General features: G+C 35.1%; 1 protein-coding gene across 1 annotated transcript in view; it reads right to left on the minus strand.

Annotated features, from left to right (window-relative positions):
• Positions 1–16,939, minus strand: part of LOC132556538 (dedicator of cytokinesis protein 1-like) — a 90,235-nt gene that overhangs the window by 37,130 nt on the left and 36,166 nt on the right. The window contains exons 26-29 of the mRNA XM_060220951.1: positions 7,638–7,708; positions 7,233–7,339; positions 5,895–6,022; positions 5,486–5,581 (exon numbers count right to left, since the gene is read on the minus strand). Coding sequence (XP_060076934.1) covers positions 5,486–5,581; positions 5,895–6,022; positions 7,233–7,339; positions 7,638–7,708 — 402 coding nt within the window. The remainder of the gene's footprint in view (positions 1–5,485; positions 5,582–5,894; positions 6,023–7,232; positions 7,340–7,637; positions 7,709–16,939) is intronic.

Here is a 16,939-nt window from a genome sequence, read left to right on the forward strand (position 1 = left end):
TCTTTTGACCTCTATCTTTTTCTTTTAATCTTTAACTCATCTGTTTGGCCCTTACTTTTCTTTTGACCTCTAAGTATTCAAGTAGCCTCTAACCACTAATTTATTACTTATGACCAATGGTCATTTCTTTTCAATCCCCATGACTTCTCTGTCTTCTCGTTGTGACCTAAAACCTTCCCACATGTAGTAATTACCTCAAATGAACTTGCTTTGTTAGGCAGATAACAGATATTACCTTGAAACTCACAAAAACACATGGCAATTGTGCCCCATCCTTCACACTCAGAAAACAGACATATGATCAGGGTATAACTAGTTAGCATATATGTTAACAAAGCCTGCTCAAAAATCACAATTTGTCCATGTAAATAGTGTTTGAATTATTATTTCTATAACTTAATACTTTCACATTATGGTTCAACATTTGATAATATAAAACAAATATCAAACATGACATCATAAACATAATGCACAAAAAAGCTCTTTATCGGTATAACAGAACCACCATTACTGTGTCTAGGTAACACACCACTACATTCACTGTAAAACATCTAATATCCAGTATATTTATTGTATACACATAGGTAGTTTGAAAGCAGATCTGTTCAGTCTCGTGAACATAAATAAAGAAATACCAACAGTCACTTTATATCTTCAAGTCAACATTCAGTTATACCCCATACTGATCATAAACTGTGAGATCTAATACGTACTAATGATCATACACAAAACCAGTCAATCATGATCATAGACTACGCAATCAGAAAATTATGATTAGACTATAGAATCAGTTACCTGATTATGGCTATAAAGTTTTCAGAATTAGTTGCTCTAAAGTAAAACACGAGATAAATATCCACACAATCTCTTAAGCTTTGCTGTATAATTTCTTTGACAGGCGGTCATTTTAAGTTGTGTTTATAACTTAGATATGGAAATCAATTTGAATGAATTCATGCAAATTTTTAAAATTTGACAAAATTTCATCTGAAAACAGGGAAAGGTGAGTTGTTTAAAATCTGAAAATCTGACTTACTTTGATTTATGCACCCTAATTATATCCAATATGTGTCTTGTTGACTATTGTAAACATTTAGCAGTGCTTTGCCTCATTTACCTAGTAATGAACAACTAATGTGTTTTTTAACATATTTCCTCCGTTGACCAAATCTAGAAAGAAAATTTACCTGGTAAATGACAAAGAAAAATCTTTTGAAAATTAGAAAAGACTCAAATGAAGGACAACAAATTACATTATCAATATTTAAGAAATGAGATGTTTTATAGGAGAAGCAGAAAAAGAAGGCATGCTGGTTAAGCAGTTACTACAGCTGTTAATCTTGGTCTAGAGTTCAGTGACACTAATCTAATGCCGCCAAAGAATGAACTTGCTTGCCATATATACCACAAATATACAGCTAGGTGTGAAATTCTTACCTCAGTTCTTCTCTGAAAGTAACATGATTGTTAAATATGAGTATATATATACATGCAAAGAGAAATGGCTAGAGTAGACTTGTGTAAAGATAATCATGGTATTTATCACTTTAAAGCTCTCTAGGTTTTGTCCCATGCTTCCTAAGCTTTCTATATACTGACTGATGGTATTCAGAAACTGGTGTCTATTGAAAGAAAGGGTGCTTTTTCAGAGCTTCATTGAACTGACAATAACATAAGACTATTGCACCGAGACAAGTGCAGTCCTTTAGATTGTACTGACACATAGTGTGCTGCTTTTAGACAGATTCTACTTTATTGAGACATAGTGTGGTCTTTTTAGACAGGTGCAATTGTTACACAGTGTGGTCCTTTTAGATAGGTTCTATTGTATAGGGGCCAAGAGTAATCCTTGAAGACATGGTTCTTCTGTATTGAGACAAAGTGTGGTCTTTTTAGACAGATTCTACACTGTATTGAGACAAAGTGTGGTCTTTTTAGAAGGTTCTTTTGTACTGGGGCACCGTGTAATCCTTTTAGACATGGTCTATTCTACTGAGACATAGTATGGTGCTTTTAGACAGGTTCTATTGTACAGGGGCAGTGTGTTGCCATTTTAGACAGGTTTTATTGTATTGAGACAATGTTTGGTCTTTTGAGATAGATTCTACTGTATTTAGACAAGGTTTATAGACAGGTTCTTTTTTACTGGGGCACTGTGTAGTCCTTTTAGACATGTTCTATTATACTGAGACAATATTTGGTCTCTTTAGACAAGTTCCATTATACTGACACAATGTGTAGTCCTTTTAACCATGATTTATTGTACTGAGACATAGTGTGGTCCTTTTAGATAGGTTTTATTGTACTACAAAATATGTGGTCCAATTAATCATGTTCTTTTGTACTGAGGCAATGTGTGGTCTGTTTACACAGTTTCTACTGTACTGATAAAATGTGAGGTCTTTTTAGACAAGCGCTTATGTACAAAATAGGAGGGGTGACCATTTTACTATATAGCCATGAAGCATTCTAAAGACAGAGTTTGCTTTCATATCAAATTGTATTGCACATACAGAATCAGTAATGGTCCTCCATGCAGGAGGAAGAAAAAGGAAGAAAAAGGTGCTCTACCTTAAGTTTCTCTTGAAATGACTGTAAAATGTTAGTGAGACAAAGTCAGGGGTCAGAAAAAAAAAGGTGAGATTTATGCCTGTAAAACAGCTGATTTTTAAAAAATCAATAGTATTTGAGAAAGTACAAAGGAAAAAATCATTGGGATTAACTAGGTAATAAAAGAAATATTTAATATAGTAAGAAATTGTTAGTAAGTCCTATAAGACAATGTAATAATTTCAAATATAAACTACTGTCATTTGTAAATGGCAGTAGTAATATCATATTTTTACTTCATATTACATGTTTCATGTGTGGAACACAATAAAAAGAACTAGACATGTTAACAATTTATTCTAATTTTTTTCAAATAGTTAGGAGTTCAGGGCACTCATTAGGAAACATAAAGAAGACATTTGGATGGATGTTTTAATTTAAAACTAGCCCTAAAACAATACATATGAATTGTGTCCTCGCCCTAAAACAATACATATGAATTGTGTCCTTGCCCTAAAACAATACATATGAATTGTGTCCTTGCCCTAAAACAATACATATGAATTGTCTCCTAGCCCTGTCACTGTCGCCTAGCCCTAAAACAATACATATGAATTGTGTCCTTGCCCTAAAACAATAAATATGAATTGTGTCCTCGCCCTAAAACAATACATATGAATTGTGTCCTCGCCCTAAAACAATACATATGAATTGTGTCCTCGCCCTAAAACAATACATATGAATTGTGTCCTTGCCCTAAAACAATACATATGAATTGTCTCCTAGCCCTGTCACTGTCGCCTAGCCCTAAAACAATACATATGAATTGTGTCCTTGCCCTAAAACAATACATATGAATTGTGTCCTCGCGCTAAAAGAATACATATGAATTGTGTCCTCGCCCTAAAACAATACATATGAATTGTGTCCTTGCCCTAAAACAATACATATGAATTGTCTCCTAGCCCTGTCACTGTCGCCTAGCCCTAAAACAATACCTATGAATTGTGTCCTCGCCCTAAAACAATACATATGAATTGTGTCCTTGCCCTAAAACATTACATATGAATTGTGTCCTTGCCCTAAAACATTACATATGAATTGTGTCCTAACCCTCAAACAATACTTAAGAATTGTGTCCTAGCCCTAAAACAATACCTATGAATTGTGTTCTAACACTAAAACAATACCTATGAATTGTGACCTTGCCCTAAAACAATACCTATGAATTGTGACCTTGCCCTAAAACAATACCTATGAATTGTGTTCTAACACTAAAACAATACCTATGAATTGTGTCCTAACACTAAAACAATACCTATGAATTGTGACCTTGCCCTAAAACAATACCTATGAATTGTGTTCTAACATTAAAACAATACCTATGAATTGTGTCCTTGCCCTAAAACAATACCTATGAATTGTGTTCTAACATTAAAACAATACCTATGAATTGTGTCCTTGCCCAAAAACAATACCTATGAATTGTGTCCTAACACTAAAACAATACCTATGAATTGTGTTCTAACACTAAAACAATACCTATGAATTGTGTTCTAACATTAAAACAATACCTATGAATTGTGTCCTTGCCCTAAAACAATACCTATGAATTGTGTGCTAACACTAAAACAATACCTATGAATTGTGTCCTTGCCCTAAAACAATACCTATGAATTGTGTTCTAACATTAAAACAATACCTATGAATTGTGTCCTTGCCCTAAAACAATACCTATGAATTGTGTTCTAACACTAAAACAATACCTATGAATTGTGTTCTAACATTAAAACAATACCTATGAATTGTGTCCTTGCCCTAAAACAATACCTATGAATTGTGTCCTTGCCCTAAAACAATACCTATGAATTGTGTCCTAACACTAAAACAATACCTATGAATTGTGTTCTAACACTAAAACAATACCTATGAATTGTGTCCTAACATTAAAACAATACCTATGAATTGTGTCCTTACACTAAAACAATACCTATGAATTGTGTTCTAACATTAAAACAATACCTATGAATTGTGTCCTTGCCCTAAAACAATACCTATGAATTGTGACCTTGCCCTAAAACAATACCTATGAATTGTGTTCTAACACTAAAACAATACCTATGAATTGTGTTCTAACACTAAAACAATACCTATGAATTGTGTCCTTACACTAAAACAATACCTATGAATTGTGTTCTAACACTAAAACAATACCTATGAATTGTGTCCTTGCCCTAAAACAATACCTATGAATTGTGTTCTAACACTAAAACAATACCTATGAATTGTGTCCTTGCCCTAAAACAATACCTATGAATTGTGTTCTAACACTAAAACAATACCTATGAATTGTGACCTTGCCCTAAAACAATACCTATGAATTGTGTTCTAACACTAAAACAATACCTATGAATTGTGTTCTAACACTAAAACAATACCTATGAATTGTGTCCTAACACTAAAACAATACCTATGAATTGTGACCTTGCCCTAAAACAATACCTATGAATTGTGTCCTAACACTAAAACAATACCTATGAATTGTGTCCTTGCCCTAAAACAATACCTATGAATTGTATCCTAACACTAAAACAATACCTATGAATTGTGACCTTGCCCTAAAACAATACCTATGAATTGTGTTCTAACACTAAAACAATACCTATGAATTATGTCCTAACACTAAAACAATACCTATGAATTGTGACCTTGCCCTAAAACAATACCTATGAATTGTGTCCTAACACTAAAACAATACCTATGAATTGTGTCCTAACACTAAAACAATACCTATGAATTGTGTCCTAACACTAAAACAATACACATAGATCATTTCCTAGAAATTTTGTGCAGCCTAGAATATAAAAGTATGATAATCCTGAACCACTAGCTGTATTAATGTTCATGTGATGAATAACAATGTTGTACAACATACCGCTTCTTTTGACGTCTTGTCCATACACACAGCTGAGCGGATCACAATCCTCAGGTTCATCTTCATGATCAAATCAATATCATTGGTGTGAGGAACCTGGATATTTACACAAAAAAAAATCTCTGTTACTATGCTTCCAAATATTTCGATTTCAAAGTTCATAAGTAACAAGGCAAAAGAGGTAGATAAGTATAGGACAGTATAGAGTCAGAGAATATCAGTAGACTGTGAAAATGGAGGACAGCAGGGTATTACATGGGGTTAGAAGACAGGTAGGCAAGGAGGGACAATGACAGATTGAAGGAAGGACAAGAACAGGGGTACATTTGAGGAGAAAGTGGAGAATGAGGGAAAAAGGTGGATTTGCATTGAGGAGGGATTGAGAGTAATCGTAGGAGGAGGTACTCACTGTAGTCTTATCATGCATCTGATTCATCACATCACTGAGCACATCTACACAATCCTCTAGTTCCTCCTGGTTCTCAAGTAATGAGCCAGTGTGATTCAGGATCATAGGCAGCAAGATAGCACGACAATCTGTAACAATGATCTCCATGGTTACCAAACACAGTGACACAATACATCTCCATGTTTACCAAATATAGTGACACTACAATCCATCTGTATGATTACCAGACACTGTGACACTATAATACACTACCAAGGCTAGATGCTCTGACAATACAACATATCTTCATGGCTAAAAGATATCTATTTAAAGCTAAACATTCATTTCTGTGTTAACAAGAAAACAATTTGTTGTTAAAATGAATTGCTTTGATCTTCATAGCCACAATATTGAGACAGTAACAAGACATGATGGCAATGAAACACATCACCATGGTTACAAAATATTACATTTAATTCTTTTTTTTATATTCATTTAAGTGATTCAGTTACAATAAAACACTGAAAAGTATTTTAATAGGACATACCACAGCCTAAATCATGTGTATTCATGGTAAGGTGATAATGACAGATGATAAAATGGCCGACCAGCCGCCTCTTATGTTATAGGAGTATACTGTCTCATACTGGTGGCCTCTTATGTTATAGGAGTATACTGTCTCATACTGGTGGCCTCTTATGTTATGTATACTGTCTCATACTGGTGGCCTCTTATGTTATAGGAGTATACTGTCTCATACTGGTGGCCTCTTATGTTATAGGAGTATACTGTCTCATACTGGTGGCCTCTTATGTTATAGGAGTATACTGTCTCATACTGGTGGCCTCTTATGTTATAGGAGTATACTGTCTCATACTGGTGGCCTCTTATGTTATAGGAGTATACTGTCTCATACTGGTGGCCTCTTATGTTATAGGAGTATACTGTCTCATACTGGTGGCCTCTTATGTTATAGGAGTATACTGTCTCATACTGGTGGCCTCTTATGTTATAGGAGTATACTGTCTCATACTGGTGGCCTCTTATGTTATAGGAGTATACTGTCTCATACTGGTGTACTGGTATGCTTCCATTTATTTTTTGTTCCTGCAGATTTTTTTTCATCCACATATAAGCTACACAGGTATATTAACCTTATGCCTGACTATTAAGGGGAAAAGGTGTGGCTTATAATCTGGAAAATACAGTGATATAAATGCTAACCTGGTAATTCAACCAACATTTACTACAGAAACTTACCCCCATAACAAAAACAGTTACTATTGGGAACTATAATGTAGCATTTACTATATATATTTATTGTTGTAAATTAAAACAGCATTTACTATAAAAACTAACCTGGGGATTTGAACAACACACTATGTACTAGATCATCTATACACTTCAACTTCTGTTTTCGTAGTCGGTCCTTTGGCACATTGTTGATAAATTCTACCATCAATTCACTGAAATCGAATGTAAAATCAGTAAATGTTCACAAAGTTCTCCATTTTTAAGACTGTTCCTTCACACACAAAATATCTATAGGTACAATCTGAGCTCTTCGAAGTTGACATGTACACAATTACTCATATGACAAACCCATTTCTGCTCTTGAAAGTTGACGTCAGGTACTCAATTAAACATATGACAAACTGATGTCTGATGATCGGATAATGTTGGACTAATAAAATGTATGACAAACTTTTCTCAGCTCTCTGAAGGATTCACATATATAAATAATTCAATGTGAGAGTGGCATACCTGAGTTCAAGAGGGTCAAACACATGCATGATGTCAGGTATAGCAGAACAGAGGTATTTCAGAGCAGATCCCTGAAACAGATGAAACAGATCATTTCACAGTCCAATATTCTGTACAGGTAAAGGTATGACTTTGTTAATTCATGACACAGTCCAATATTCTGTCCAGGTAAAGGTATGACTTTGTTAATTCATGACACAGTCCAATATTCTGTACAGGTAAAGGTATGACTTTGTTAATTCATGACACAGTCCAATATTCTGTACAGGTAAAGGTATGACTTTGTTAATTCATGACACAGTCCAATATTCTGTCCAGGTAAAGGTATGACTTTGTTAATTCATGACACAGTCCAATATTCTGTCCAGGTAAAGGTATGACTTTGTTAATTCATGACACAGTCCAATATTCTGTCCAGGTAAAGGTATGACTTTGTTAATTCATGACACAGTCCAATATTCTGTCCAGGTAAAGGTATGACTTTGTTAATTCATGACACAGTCCAATATTCTGTCCAGGTAAAGGTATGACTTTGTTAATTCATGACACAGTCCAATATTCTGTCCAGGTAAAGGTATGACTTTGTTAATTCATGACACCGTCCAATATTCTGTCCAGGTAAAGGTATGACTTTGTTAATTCATGACACCGTCCAATATTCTGTCCAGGTATAACAGTCCCTCGACATGACACAGTCCAATATTCTGTCCAGGTAAAGGTATGACAGGTAAAGGTATGACTTTGTTAATTCATGACACCGTCCAATATTCTGTCCAGGTATAACAGTCCCTCGACATGACACAGTCCAATATTCTGTCCAGGTATAACAGTCCCTCGACATGACCTCGACATGACACATTCCAATATTCTGTCCAGGTATAACAGTCCCTCGACATGACACAGTCCAATATTCTGTCCAGGTATAACAGTCCCTCGACATGACACAGTCCAATATTCTGTCAGGTATAACAGTCCAGGTGACACAATATTCTGTCCAGGTATAACAGTCCCTCGACATGACACAGTCCAATATTCTGTCCAGGTATAACAGTCCCTCGACATGACACAGTCCAATATTCTGTCCAGGTATAACAGTCCCTCGACATGACACAGTCCAATATTCTGTCCAGGTATAACAGTCCCTCGACATGACACAGTCCAATATTCTGTCCAGGTATAACAGTCCCTCGACATGACACAGTCCAATATTCTGTCCAGGTATAACAGTCCCTCGACATGACACAGTCCAATATTCTGTCCAGGTATAACAGTCCCTCGACATGACACAGTCCAATATTCTGTCCAGGTATAACAGTCCCTCGACATGACACATGACACAGTCCAATATTCTGTCCAGGTATAACAGTCCCTCGACATGACACAGTCCAATATTCTGTCCAGGTATAACAGTCCCTCGACATGACACAGTCCAATATTCTGTCCAGGTATAACAGTCCCTCGACATGACACAGTCCAATATTCTGTCCAGGTATAACAGTCCCTCGACATGACACAGTCCAATATTCTGTCCAGGTATAACAGTCCCTCGACATGACACAGTCCAATATTCTGTCCAGGTATAACAGTCCCTCGACATGACACAGTCCAATATTCTGTCCAGGTATAACAGTCCCTCGACATGACACAGTCCAATATTCTGTCCAGGTATAACAGTCCCTCGACATGACACAGTCCAATATTCTGTCCAGGTATAACAGTCCCTCGACATGACACAGTCCAATATTCTGTCCAGGTATAACAGTCCCTCGACAGTCCCTCGACATGACACAGTCCAATATTCTGTCCAGGTATAACAGTCCCTCGACATGACACAGTCCAATATTCTGTCCAGGTATAACAGTCCCTCGACATGACACAGTCCAATATTCTGTCCAGGTATAACAGTCCCTCGACATGACACAGTCCAATATTCTGTCCAGGTATAACAGTCCCTCGACATGACACAGTCCAATATTCTGTCCAGGTATAACAGTCCCTCGACATGACACAGTCCAATATTCTGTCCAGGTATAACAGTCCCTCGACATGACACAGTCCAATATTCTGTCCAGGTATAACAGTCCCTCGACATGACACAGACACAGTCCAATATTCTGTCCAGGTATAACAGTCCCTCGACATGACACAGTCCAATATTCTGTCCAGGTATAACAGTCCCTCGACATGACACAGTCCAATATTCTGTCCAGGTATAACAGTCCCTCGACATGACACAGTCCAATATTCTGTCCAGGTATAACAGTCCCTCGACATGACACAGTCCAATATTCTGTCCAGGTATAACAGTCCCTCGACATGACACACATTCTGTCCAATAACAGTTCGACATGACACAGTCCAGGTATAACAGTCCCTCGACATGACTCAGTCCAATATTATGTCCAGGTATAACAGTCCCTCGACATGACACAGTCCAATATTCTGTCCAGGTATAACAGTCCCTCGACATGACACAGTCCAATATTCTGTCCAGGTATAACAGTCCCTCGACATGACACAGTCCAATATTCTGTCCAGGTATAACAGTCCCTCGACACACTGAAACATATCCTAAGTTTACAGTTCTCGTGATTATTTGTGTAGAACATAGGGCCTGCATAATCTTATTCCTTGATGTAGATCAAAGACAAGATTATAAGTAAGAATGACCTACCTTTGATACTTTACACACGGTCTCACCAAAGTGAGTCCACATTCCAAGCATTTCCACGAATAAAAGTGTAGAAGATAGGGCCAGAATAAGCTTATTTTTATGTGGGTCACAGGTCAAACCTAAGGTCAGAGTAACCTACTTTGATATCAACATACTAAGCCAGGAATGATATTTGATAAATTTACATAGGCCTGGAATGATAATTGTTATATATACCAAGGAGTGGAATGATAATTGTTATATTTACCTAGGCCTGGAATGGTAATTGTTATATTTACCTAGGTCTGGAATGATAATTGTTATATTTACCTAGGCCTGGAATGATAATTGTTATATTTACCTAGGAGTGGAATGATAATTGTTATATTTACCTAGGCCTGGAATGATAATTGTTATATTTACCTAGGTCTGGAATGATAATTGTTATATTTACCTAGGTCTGGAATGATAATTGTTATATTTACCTAGGCCTGGAATGATAATTGTTATATTTACCTAGGAGTGGAATGATAATTGTTATATTTACCTAGGCCTGGAATGATAATTGTTATATTTACCTAGGTCTGGAATGATAATTGTTATATTTACCTAGGTCTGGAATGATAATTGTTATATTTACCTAGGAGTGGAATGATAATTGTTATATTTACCTAGGCCTGGAATGATAATTGTTATATTTACCTAGGTCTGGAATGATAATTGTTATATTTACCTAGGTCTGGAATGGTAATTGTTATATTTACCTAGGCCTGGAATGATAATTGTTATATTTACCTAGGCCTGGAATGATAATTGTTATATTTACCTAGGCCTGGAATGATAATTGTTATATTTACCTAGGTCTGGAATGATAATTGTTATATTTACCTAGGCCTGGAATGATAATTGTCATATTCACCTAGGAGTGGAATGGTAATTGTTATATTTACCTAGGAGTGGAATGATAATTGTTATATTTACCTAGGTCTGGAATGATAATTGTTATATTCACCTAGGAGTGGAATGGTAATTGTTTTATTTACCTAGGCCAAGAATGATTATTGTGGACGGTCAAGGTCACACGACTGGACATGTCCACCAATTTTTTTGCTCCGGAAAATTATGTCTTTTTTTGAATACTAAAGACGTTATCTATCTTGGTTTTGGTCAGTGTGTGTTTAATGTGTTTGGGACCATTTCTACCTTGGAATGTTTGTCTTTCTTGCATCAAAAAGTGACTTTTAGAACCTTTGAAAAACAAACAATGAATTAGTACCTGTGTGGTTTTCACCTGCACAGGCCAGACTGTACCTATGTTTTACCACCACTATTGACTTTGATCTGACCATGGGTAAAACAGGAGAAAGAAGTTGTAGTTCGAGTGCCGTTAAGGCGACAGAGGAAAGATTAGAGGAAATTACAGCGATGATCTCCAATACTGTGACAAAAACCGAAATGGACAAAAAGATAGAACAAGTCACAGATACGATGGAGGAGAAGTTTGCTAGACTAAAGGAGGATATTCGGAAGGAGAATCGTGAATTGTTGGATAAGTATGAAGGGAGAATATTTCAACTCGAGAAAGAAAATGAGGAACTCCGACAGACTGTTGGAAACCTAGAAACTATGTGTATGGAACTTCAGGAAGCACAGAAGGAAGCGAACAGTAGATACAACAACCTTGAACAACAGGGGCAGAAAAATTCAGTTCGTATCTTCGGTTTGGATGATCCGTCAGAGAAAGAGACAGTTGAGGAGTGCAAGAAAAAGTGACCAGTCTTGTTAACTCGAAACTTAAGTTGGCACTCAGTGGTAATGACATAGATATCGCTCACAGATTGGGGAAGTTAGTCAGAGGCAAGAAGAGAGGCATCATTGTCAAGTTCACCCGCTGAACAAAGAAACATGAGATTCTGAGGAACAGATGACTTCTGAAGGGTACTGGAATCGCTATCTTCGAGGATCTCACTCAAAGAAACCAGGATCGACTCAGAGAGGCCTACAGACTAGAATGTGTTAGAAATACTTATAGTGTGGACGGGAAACTTTAAATTATTCTAAATGATGGTAGAAAACGCAGACTGTTTGATGACACTCCTTTAAATGGTGACTATCTGATGAGAGATGGAAAAATATAAGCTTCGAACGTGTTTTTTTTTTTTTTTTTTAACACGGTACATATTATATACTTTGTGTGTCGGTAATGGACATCTCCAGGGGTATAACCCGGTTACCAAGTTACATATTGTATGTTTCTATTTTTTCTTCATTAATATGAGTTCCAATACGTGTGATTTGTGTGGATCTTATCATGATTCCATTTCATGGGATGTAAGTAATATGGAAGGTTACGCCAGATTTCTCTGTATCAAGGTAAGCTTCTTGTCACTTTGCAGGTCTAATTTTTTATTTATGCAAATCGATTTCTAAGATATTCTTTACTGTACTATCAGGCATTATGTTCAATCAACTTATTGAACATTCTCTCTTGATAAGATTCTTTTTCCATTATTGCATATATTTACTTATACATGTATACACAGTACCTCTGTCCATGTTTTTTTTTTCTTATAATCATTTGTAATCCGGAATTACTGTCCTGATTCTGCTTTGTAATGTTATAATCACCATGTAGCTTCCAGTTACAACTTCCTGTTTCCTGTTACCTTGTGTGCAGAGTCGATTTATTACAAGTTACGTTGTAGCTGACCTTTCATGTTACTATTTCTTGTCACGGTTCAGTATTATTGGCACGTAGGCTGGACAGTTGTCAACGACTAAGAACGTATAGGTTATATTTTATGTTTTCTCTGTATGTTTACATGTTCTATGTTCTGCTTTCTCCTCTCTCTCGGACAGGCCTTTCATCAGTCGACACTACGCCACTGGGTTTCAATACGGATGATGTGATAAATGAGATGAAACGAATTTATATGTGTTCCATCACATTTCCTACATTATCTGACGAGACCATGTGGCGTGGTTTTGTTTTGTCTTTTTTGTCAGTTTTAATACTAATGATATAACTATTCTGAGTGCTAATTGTCAGGGTTTAGGTGAAAGACTCAAAGGAAAAGATATCTTCACATATTTAAATCAAAGTACTGAAAGTACTGAAAGGCTAAACTTATTGAAAAATGTTCACAAATAACTGCAAATCTATATTACTTTCCCCATACTCCTACACATTGGAATGCAAAAATTACTAAAATAAGAGAACCAGAGGCTTTTTTTCTTAATTTTAAGTGATTTTATATCTTTATATATATTCTATATTTGACAACAATAATGTGAACAAATCAAAATAGGTAAAAACGAAAATAACAAAATACACACATCCATATATTTATCGCCAACAAGCCAAATGATAAATAGCTCTATGATGAAGTTGACTAAATAAAACCTTTGAAATACCCAAGATTTTTCAATTACTATCCTATCAATATGAGGGTTTAGATAAATTGAAAGGACTTTATACCTACTTCTTTATTTTGAATGTATTGCAAAGTAATAGTCCCTACTTATTATAATTATATTTGTAGTTGAGGAAAGTAGATAAGGTGTACACAGAATTTAAGATAGGTTAAAGTGTAAGTAATTACATTAAATGTATTTACATGCCTATCTTCCTTGAATTGTCATGGTTAGACTTTTCTTCCAGTAATTATGTCTATAAAGACATACTGTAGTTCTTTGAGATTAAACCAGACTTCCATATATATACAAAATTTACAATATTTTCACTATAGCTACTACTATTTCTGATCTCCAATGCATTAGATAATGTCAACATGACACGCTAAATGAATAAATATGTTATGGAAGTATTTTGTTCTAGTTAATTGATAATTATAAACATGAATATTTTGGGGTTTTTTTTCATTTCAAGGAACTTTGATACACATTAACAAACACCTGGAGAAATCAGCACAATCAACCTTCATCAAATAAAACTAAAAGACAAAAAATATAAGTTATGACAGAGTCAACATCATGATCAGTACAGTATTAAAAATATATTATTCATAAATCATGAGCACCAAATGTACCTTGCCTACGAAGCGCTAATTTTTTGTCTTCAAAAACTTGAAAAAGTGTCATGGTGGTGGGTGTGAAAAACCTGAAAAAGTATCATATCGGCAGGTGTGCGCGTGGGACGAACAGTCCAATTCGGTGACGTCTAATGAGGTAAAGTGATGTTATATATTAAGATGATCTCGCCACAACGACATGGATTAAAACAAAATTGATGTTCTGTTTGTAAGTTTTGTTTGTTTATAAGTGCTGTTAGTTGATAATTCAAACCAAGCCCCCAGACTAGCTTCTTATCAACTCGCGCATACAGTGTCCTGTACGCTTATGTCATGTCGAGAATTCCGTAAAATATATTGTTCAAAATTTATCAATAGTTCAACCACACTGTGCTTCTTTTTTGAAATATATAGTAATTGTATCGTTATTAAAAAAATAAACTAATTCTGGATGCTTTTAAAATAAATAGCGATTTGAGAAAATTGCCGCTAGAGGGCTCAAACTATTATTTCAGCCAATGAGAAGGCCAGGCTGTAAAGAAAAAATTGCTAAGGAGAAAGAACATCTTTTTAGAAGTGAGTGGGGCAGAATGTTTTTTTAACGGAGGGAGAGTCAATTTTGATAAATAACAATTTTGAGTTTAAAGTTCATAAAGAAAAAGAGGGTTAACACAGGAAATTTTTAGCTCTGGAGATTACCATTGAAAAGACAAGACTGACTCTTATTACTATGCATGGTCCGAACCAGGATAACCCAGACTTTTATAATATCTTTTCCGATACTATTGATGATTTTGAAAACAGTTCTATTGTATTATGTGGTGATTTTAATTTAGTGTTAAACCCAGAGGTTGATTATGATAATAACTATAAAAATATAAATAACCCAAAAGCTAGGGACAAGGTATGTGAAATTGTTGAAAATTACGGTCTCATTGATATTTTTCGAGAACAGCACGAGAATAGTAGAAGATATACCTGGAGAAGGAGCAACCCAGTAAAACAAGCCAGGCTTATTTCAGAAGATCTGCTTTCTTCTATTAAGAATTCTTTTATAGACCCAGGATATTAATCAGACCACTCTTTTCCTAAAATTGAAATAGAATTCAACAAGTTTGAGAGAGGGAGGGGGCTTTGGAAAATTAATAACTCGTTGCTTCAAGATAAAGAATATCTCAATACTATAAATTCTCATATTAATAAAGTTAAAATGCAGTACCGTTTACCTGTGTATAACTTTGATAATCTTCTGGAAATATCAGACGCTGACTTACAATTTACTGTTAATGACCAGTTATTTTTGGAAGTTCTTTTAATGGAAATAAGGGGGAAAAGGATAGCATAATCTAAGGGATGAAAACCTTAAGAAAACTATAAAAGAATTAGAAGATAGGGATAATGTTGATTTAAATGATTTAGAAGATAAGAAAAAAAAGAACTTGAAGCAATGAGATTTCATAATATAAGAGGCAATATTATTAAATCAAGGGCAAAATGGCTAGAAGAAGGAGAGAAACCCACAAAATATTTTTTAGGCTTAGAAAATAGAAATTTCACCTCCAAAATTATTCCTAAGTTACAAAAACCAAATAACGAGATATCTGATCAGGAAGAAATTTTAAACAATGTTAAAGATTTTTATGAAAAGTTATATGATGACTCAGATGATATAGAAGATGTTAATTTGAATGATTTTAATCTCATTGTCATGTTCCCAAATTGAATGTTATTGAGTCTGATAAGTTAGAAGGTATTATTAAGTTAGAGGAAGCTGGAAAAACTTTAAGTAAAATGAAAAATAATAAAAGTCCAGGCTCAGACGGATTTTCTACAGAATTTTTTAAGTGTTTTTGGAAATAGCTTGGTACTTTCATGATTAGATCTTTAAATTTTGGCTATCATAATAATGAACTCTCTATTACACAAATACAAGGTATTATTACATGCGTTCCAAAAAGTGACAAGCCAAGACACTTTATTAAAACTGGCGACCAATACCTCTCTTAAATATTGTTTACAAAATTGCTTCTGGGGTTATCGCGGGTAGGTTAAAAACTGTTCTAGGAAGACTTATAGATCATGATCAAACTGGATTTTTAGAAGAACGTTACATTGGTGTAAACACTAGGCTCATATATGATATCATGAATTATACAGAAGATAATAACATTCCTGGAATGCTCCTCATGGTTGACTTTCAAAACACTTTTGACTCTGTTTCATGGAAATTTATAGACAAAACTCTTTCTTTTTTTGGCTTTGGGAACAGCATTAAAAAATGGATAAGAACACTGCGTAATAATGCTAATTCGGCAATAATTCAGGGTGGAAATCTTTCTTCTTTCTTCAGGGTGAAGCGCGGCCGCCTTCAAGGGGACCCGGTCGCCCCATATATTTTTATCTCATGTACAGAAATATTATCAGTCAGGTTAAGAAACAATAATAACATAACAGGTATAAATGTCAATAACTATCCAATACTTCTCTCTCAATATACAGACGACACCTCACTCATTCTTGATGGGTCAGAAAAATCTTTATGTGAATCAATCTTAGAACTAAATCGTTTTGCCCACATATCTGGATTAAAAATCAACACAAACAAAGCTCAGGTTATA

Source organism: Ylistrum balloti, unplaced genomic scaffold (assembly GCF_031769215.1).
Source record: "Ylistrum balloti isolate Yb309-2 unplaced genomic scaffold, AGI_CSIRO_Ybal_v1 Utg370574, whole genome shotgun sequence".
NCBI classification, from domain to species: domain Eukaryota; kingdom Metazoa; phylum Mollusca; class Bivalvia; order Pectinida; family Pectinidae; genus Ylistrum; species Ylistrum balloti.